General features: G+C 38.6%; 1 protein-coding gene and 1 long non-coding RNA gene across 3 annotated transcripts in view; one reads left to right on the forward strand and one right to left on the reverse strand.

Annotated features, from left to right (window-relative positions):
* SPEF2 (sperm flagellar and cilia associated 2) overlaps positions 1-7,542 on the reverse strand; it is a 210,248-nt gene extending 202,706 nt beyond the window's left edge. For both annotated transcript variants that reach the window (XM_006156330.2, XM_027774883.1), the window contains exon 1: positions 7,434-7,542. In XM_006156330.2, the coding sequence (XP_006156392.1) occupies positions 7,434-7,491 (58 nt within the window). In that variant the 5' untranslated portion in view covers positions 7,492-7,542. The remainder of the gene's footprint in view (positions 1-7,433) is intronic.
* Positions 7,543-7,617: 75 nt separating this feature from the next.
* LOC102500478 (uncharacterized) overlaps positions 7,618-7,876 on the forward strand; it is a 33,845-nt gene continuing 33,586 nt past the window's right edge. The window contains exon 1 of the long non-coding RNA XR_335664.1: positions 7,618-7,691. This is a non-coding gene — a long non-coding RNA (uncharacterized LOC102500478). The remainder of the gene's footprint in view (positions 7,692-7,876) is intronic.

The following is a 7,876-nucleotide window of genomic DNA, read 5'->3' on the forward strand; positions in this document are numbered from 1 at the left end:
AATAGTAAAACAGCCTCAGACAAGGCTACACTGTGACCCTGAGGAGCAAGACAAAAAATAAGTTCCTCTGTGATTATGTCCGACTTCAGACCAAAACAAGAATATCGCTCAGAACACAAAAATCACCAAACATCTCCCTATTCTGGCTTTGTTATTGCTGCTTCTTTACCATTCACAGCTTTGCCTTGCTTCATTCTCTCCATTTAGTAGATACAATTTATTAAGCTATGCAGTTACAGAATTGTGTATTTTTCTTGATAGCATCCAATTTAGAGCAAAGCACCACTTCCTAGAATCCTCTTCAAAAAACACCTAATGTAAGACCAAGTCCTTCTTTCTCTCTCTCTCTTTCTTGCCTTTTTTTTCTCTCTTTTATTCTCTCTTTCTTTATTGCCAGAGAGTCTGTGTATTCATGAGAGAGAGAGAGAGAGAAAATCACCAGTGGGCTGGGGTCTTGTCACAATCCTTTTTCCTTCATTTTGCCATCCTGTCAGGATTTGGGGGCATACTTGCACCTGTGCTTGGTATGTCTTTTCAGGCCACTGTGGCAGGGATTTGAACTATGGTCAGTCATGTGGAATCTGGCTTCTTATTAATGGCTCTTAATCACTGTACTCTTTGGCCAAGCCAAACCCAAATCCTTTCTAAATCCTTCTTACTGAGATGCCCAGTAGATCCCCATGCTATGTGGTTTCTACTGTTGTAACTCAAGAACCCCAACTTTGTTCAATTACAAGTGTCCTGTGGTCTCTGGCTAAGGAGCTCTGACAATTTTTTTTTTTTCTTTTTGTGTAAGATAGCTAACCTTTGTAATTTTCTCCTATGAAGGCTTTATCACAAGCCTCAAGATTTACTACCTAAAACTAAATCTCAATTGTATAGCCCTATTTAATTGCAAAAATACCGGGTGTCATTTGTTTCTTTGAACTTCGTGTCTTAAAAATTGGCTTTTATTGGGACCAGCAGTTAGTGTAATGGCTATGTCACTGGATCCCCACGTCATCAACCACGGTTTGCGTCCTGGACCCGGTGGCTTAAAACTCACGCTGGGCACGTGTGCATGTGTGCCTAAGATCCTGAGAGGAGACCAGAGGAGAAGGGATTGCAGCGTGGCCATCCCCACGGAGGGTGATTTCTAGCTTTCTGTCTCTCTGTCTCTCTCTGTCTGTCTGGCGAGTGCACATGCCCTATAGCAAAAACCTCTCAAAAAAAAATTGGCTTTTATTTACACAATGGCCTTCTGCTATTAGAATTGCTGTATCAATTTTTAGTCAGTGAAGACCAACTTTTAATAAAGAAAAACAAAGCTGAGAAGGCCAGGAAATATCAAAATGTTGCTTTATATCAGAAAAAAATATATTTTCTCATGACTCAATGAGAAAACGTGCTTTAAAGATACACAGTGATAAACAACGTAAAATTTAATAGACGCTCAGTTAAAAGAAGAATGAACAGCAGGACCAGAATCTACTGCTAATGTGCCCCTGCCTAACTGCAGAAACCTAAAGAAAACTCTAAACTTATCTTATTTAATTTCTTATCTGCCAGAGAAAAATTAAATGATGTTGAAAAGTCTTTTTCAAATCTAAATTTATATGATTCTATAGTATTGTAAAGTCACCACGATACATTCTAAAATATTGTGTATTAATAAATATTATTTAGAATTTTTGTTGTCTCTATTCTTTATTTAAAATACGACCTGATACTTTTGAAAAGGTCTAGACAAAAATCAACAAAATATAGTTAGTGCACAAGGAGATCCAAATAAAATATGCCCCTACAGTTTAGGATAAAGAGCAGAGAATTTCACTCTGCAAAATCGAAACTGCTAGGATTTAACAAAGTACGACTGGACTAGCCATATATAAAAACCCATTTAGAAAAACAAAACCAATGGACAAAAAGCATAGACTATTTTTTAAAACTCCCCCGAATTCTTCTGTTTAAATTGTTTATATATTACATAAGCAATAATCTTGGAATGTATAAATTAACATTAAACACAATGGAAATTTGCTCTGACAATAGAAGAATTCACAAATACTGAAATTTCAGAAGCTCATGGTAGTCGAAGGAACACTGACACTGAAAAAACAGTGCGGCTTTTCTAAGTGGGCTCTGGAGGTAGGAACTCAGACCCTAAGCTAATCTAATCGCACCTGTCACTACTATCTAGATAAAATATCTCCAGGTCAAAAAACTGAAACACATTAAATATTAGTTTGATTTAAGGGTTCTTTGGTAATACCTACTTTTTGATTGTCTGTACGCAGTCTGCTCTATAAATTTGGTCTTCCCCTAAGTGAATGCCAGCATAAACTATTCTGCTATCGTTGTCCCCGTAATAAATTGGTATCCTGGCTTATAAAATATGGAAAATATCATTTCTCTTAGTATAAAACAATTCCTAACAATTTGCTTCAAGTAATAAAACAGAGTTACTGAAATCGCATGGCTGAGGATCAAAGTATCTAAGGTGATCGCAAGACAAAACGAATCAATAATGCTCACTCTGAAACAATACCTACTTTCGCCACACTCATAAACTCTCATGTAATAAAGGATAACATGTATGCTGATGTGCGTGATTGAGTCAATAGACAGTGTACTCTGGATGGAAAATCTCATTTTGTATGTTGTCATGATGGACAGTGAATGAACGTGAATAAATAAATTTAAGTAAAAAAGAATAATTTACAAAGTGCCTCTGACGTGGCAGGCAGTATATTAAGTAATATTCTAAAAAAGCAGATAAAATAGTTAATGTTTATTGAGCATCTAGCAGGTGTTAGGCAGTGGGGTAGATGTTTTCCAATTATAATCTCATTTGATATGCTCCCAAATCTATTGTAATTAACATTCTTACTTCATAGGGCATAAAATTTGGGACTTATAGATTATTATTCCAACATTTCACATTATAAAATTGAGACTGAGAGATACTTAACTTTTCTAAACTTAATTTTCTCTTTATCGATGCTTTATTACTAACAATAACAATATCTAAAACTGTCTAAAATATTTAAATATGCATAATAAAATATTTAAAATTTTAATATGGCTACACCAAAAGTCCAATAGAATATGAATGTTTTGTACATTCATCTTTCCAAAGGATCTGACCAGTACAATAGGTGAAATTTTAAGGCCTCTGTCTATTTAAGGAGATTATTTTTCAGAAATTTTGGTTAACAAACAAAACTTATTTAATATGAACAACTTTTCAATATAATAATATACAAAACCACATGACTATCTCAATAGATGTATAAAGTAAATATCATGAAATTCACTCTTTTTTTTTTGAGAGGTTATTGCTATAGGGCACGTGCGCTCGCCAGACAGACAGAGAGAGACATAGAGACAGAAAGCGAGAAATCACCCCCCAGGGGGGATGGCCATGCCGTAATCCTTTCTCCTCCGTTCTCCTCTCGGGATCTTGGGCACACACGCACACGCGCCCGGCGTGACTTTTAAGCCACCGGGTCCGGGACGTGAACCGTGCTCGACTACATGGGAGTCCAGCGACATAGCCATTACTCTTACTGCTGGTCCCAATTAACTTTTTTCTTTTTTTGATTATTTACTTATTATTTATTACTATTATTATTATTCGTATTATACATTCAATTGCTATACATCATTTATCTTGTATGAAATACACCTCAGAACAGTCTAGTTGATAATACTATACATGTTATCAACAACAGGTAGTAAACCATTTCTGTGTCCCACAAATGTCTTACCTTTCTATTTTTCTCCCTAATTTCATTTCCTAACTCTTCCACTCTCCCACCCTCCTTCCACACGGTCTCCAGTGTTATTTATGGAGACTTTAGTTATGAAATTCTGATGCTAGTTCCTATTCATGGTAAATTTGTAAGAATTTTATAGAACACACAATGTTTATTCTTGAAAATAACTGAGAGTTCTTAAAGAATTGTATAGCAAATTGTTTATTGACATTATTTTGCTTATTTTTAATTATAAAATAATCGCTTCAATTTCAGATGTAATTTCCTGCTGTTTTGTATTTCAAGGCATTTCATTAAAATGCACATCTGCATATTATTTTCTAGGAGAAATGGTCTAGTTAAGTTTAACTCACTGAAGATCATTAACTTTGGTTACATAGCTTTAAATCTTCTTATATTGAGGCTGATCAAGTCTCCAGGTGCCCAGGTACCTGTACTATCCCCTTATTAGAAGAAGGGTAGTCACAACTGAGACGATTGGAATTCATTGTTTTTACTGAAATATCTTGGGTGGTCCAGGCATACAAAATTTAATATAATACACATTATCCAAATTGGCATCCACCTTTCAGAATTACACAGAAATCCATTGGCTTTGGCTGCCCTTCCAATGGCACAAACATTATTGAACCCCATCAAGGCAGCAAATGCACTCTCTTGATATTCTCATCTTCTTTGTCCCAGAAGACGTGTGGACTGAACCACTTCTAAATGAATACCAAAAAAAATCTACCTTTGCCACTTGACCATCTAGGAATTAGATTATGCTCTGTGAAGTTGTAACATACTCTGACAGTTTCTGTACTTCTTGTGACCTCAAACTATGCAATAACTCTTATAAAAGGAGCTCAAATAAATATGTTTGGGGAATTAGTTGTATGTGTGTGTGTGTGTGTGTGTGTGTGTATGTATTTGTGTATATGTATATATTTTTTCCTCTTATATACAGTATAGTTCCTAAAGTACAAACCCAAATTTAGGTTCAAATCTTAGTTCTAGGACCTGCTAAGTGTGTAAACCTGAGCAATTATCAAGGTCTCTTTGATCAAGCTATAGCTTATATTGCAATTACAGCAACTAAATCATTTTTTTCTAATAACTACATAACAATCCATAGAATGAATGATGCATTATTTATCCAAGTATTAGATTACTGAATAAGATTCAGATTGTTCCTCATTTTTATTTTGGACTCTATAATCCATGTAGCAACTACCTTTCTTCAAATATCCTCACGTCTTTGTGATTTTATTTTATATGATCAATGTTAAGAAGTATGATTTGTCATTTACTATGCCCCAAATACTGTCATAAATGCTTTATATTTATTATCTCATTTAACCTTGATGCAACTGGAAGAGGTATTACAACATCATTCTGCTATTTTTAAGTATGATGAAATTGAGGTAAATTCCTTGCTCAAGGTCACTAGCTAGTAGGTGGCGAATAAGTTTTCAACCCAGGCCATATAGCATCCAAATCTTTGTTCTTACATGATCCTTACCCCCAATCTGCTGAATTGCTTTCCCCAGGGGTTGTACCCACTTACAGTTCCTCCATCATGAGTTCTATAAATCATCCAAAGTTTTCCATTATACACCGTAGAACACAAGGCAGCTTACCTAACGAAGGGGCATAGCAGACAGTGCACAGACCCTATCTTGTTTCCTTCCACAGTTGCCTGTGTTCCTTATAGCCTCAATGGCCTTTTATATAAATATAACAATGTAATTATATTATTCTAATAAATTCTTAAAATATAATAGCTACTGTATTATTATAATGTGTAACAATTTGGTTACCTCTAGGACCAGATCATTTTCTCTTCTTAGACACAGTATAGCACTTGAGATCAAGAAATGAATATGGGGGCCTGCAGGTGGCATGGTGGTTAAGGCGCTAGTCTCCCACATGGAGGACCTTGGTTCAAGTTCCTAGTGGGGTGGCTTGCTTTCACACTTTCCCTCTTTCTTTCTCTTTCTGTTTTTCTCTGGTGAGTGCATATGCCCTATAGGAAATTGAAAAATAATAAGAATGATAAATAAAATAAAAAATTCGTAAAAAAAGAAGCTGGTATGTATTGCTAGCAAATGAAAGGCAAGATACTGCATCAGAATGCAGTCTCTGCTAACAGCTTCCAGATTTACACTTCGGAAATGAAGATGCCAGGAATTTTCCATTCATAACTTATGTTGTAAAACTTCTTACTTAAAACATCTCCAGGCTTTTAATCTTCACAAAATGAAATCATCCTTCCTGTCTCTGTTACCAAAATTCCCCAGACACATTACAATTACAATGACATCTACCGTTTTTATGTTTCTTATTAATTTTATTTACTTTTCCCAAAAGTGTTCCAATCTGCAATAGAGCATTGGGGATTTGAGCAAAAGGTAGTATCATTTTAACTAATTAAAAAATGAACCAAATAAGCAAACTGTAACTGCTTTTATTGGGGGGGGAGAAGAGTACACCTTGAGGGCATGATATCACATTTTGGCTCCTAGGATGAGAAAGGAATAAGAAATGATCAACGTGAAATATTGTTCTGAGGTCAGCATCATATTTGAGGAGAGAAACACAGACACAATGGGATAACCACAGAACTCTGGGAAAGAAGTTTCTGGAGCTCCTAGGAAGTGTGTGGGTGATGGTTTGGCAACGAAACCATTGAGTTTATGCCATAGAAATGCAACTGGAGGTGTTCAATGTTAAAAATCTCATACTGATAAATACTTTGCCCACAGAAATACCACTGATCTAGCCATGTCTGTGGGTGACCTGAGGTAGACTTGGCACCTCTGCCCTCCAGTAGCAAGCTGGTATTATGCAAGGGTTCTTCTGGGAAAACTGACTGCAATATTTTGTGCTGAAAGCCTCTTGCCTTGAGCAAAACTCATACCAACTGAAAAATGAACTCCTACTGCAAGAACAAGAGAATGAGGTTGAGAGGGAGTGCAGTGCTGTGCTGGAATTAACTCCCAACTTGTAAAATTGCTTCTGTGGTTGTGAAATAGAGAAGCTTTGGGTGGTAACTTCACGATTAGGGTAAAATCAGGTTAGTTGAGTAAGGTCAACTTCAGGCAAGAATAAACAGTGGTCATAAATAGCTAAGGTTTGTAAGATTTGAGTTTCAAATTTCTAAAATTTGTAAATGTAAACACTATACTTTGCACATGCCCTCTCTTGCCAGGCTGCTGAGGCATGTAGGAAGTAGGATCCTCTCCAGACTGGACAATGCACAGAGAGGGGATCTTAACCTACCCAGGGGCCTCCTATTTCAGTGTCTTGGAGGAGCACCATGCTTCTGATGGCATGGGGGGGGGGACAATGCTGGGGTCAAGCGAAGTTCCCTCTCGGTAGGAACAGCCCTCACTAACCCTGCGGATCGCTTGGACCTCACAGCTGGGAGCCCGGGCGTCCCTTGATGAGGGGTCACGCCAGAGTGGCAAGCAGGACTGCAGTGAGCTGTAGGGTAGTCGAAAAACCCGTGAGCTGTAGGGTAGTCGCGGTACCGGCCCCCCCGGCTGTGGGCTGCCCGGCCCCGCAGGTGCCCCACCTGCACAGCTCGCACTTGGTCCACCTTCCACCAGTGCGCGGCGCTCCAGGCTGGACGCCCTCGCGCAGCCCTCGCCCCTCGCCCCTCGCCCCCTGCGCTCGACCGTGGTCACTCACTCACGGTCCGGGACACCTTCAATTCCTGGTTGAGCCACTGGCACAGGATCTCCGACATGGTCTGTTAGGGGCTCTGACCCCAAGCAGGTGCTAGGAACACGCCAGGAACCAAGCCCTCCAGCCCGCGTCCTCCTGTTGCTAAGGAAACCGTTGCTAGGGAAGCGTATCCAGGCACGAGCTAAGCGGAAGCCTGAGACAAGTGGACGCCAGAGCGCAGCCGCAAACGACAGAAAATCGTTGTCTGCCCCCTGCTGGCCGGTACGAGCCACTCGGAAGGAGGGCCCTGCAGGAGTAGGCCTGGCATGGAGATGGGGGTGGGAGAGCCCTGGAGAGTTTGTGGATGGAGCTAGGGGGTTTTAGATGAGCAGAGAAAGGAAGAGGCTTCATTGACTTTTTTTTTTTTTTTTTTTTTTTTTTTTTTTTAAAAAACCATATTAAAATTT

This window comes from Tupaia chinensis, unplaced genomic scaffold (assembly GCF_000334495.1).
Source record: "Tupaia chinensis unplaced genomic scaffold, TupChi_1.0 Scaffold000489_1, whole genome shotgun sequence".
Classification (NCBI taxonomy): domain Eukaryota; kingdom Metazoa; phylum Chordata; class Mammalia; order Scandentia; family Tupaiidae; genus Tupaia; species Tupaia belangeri.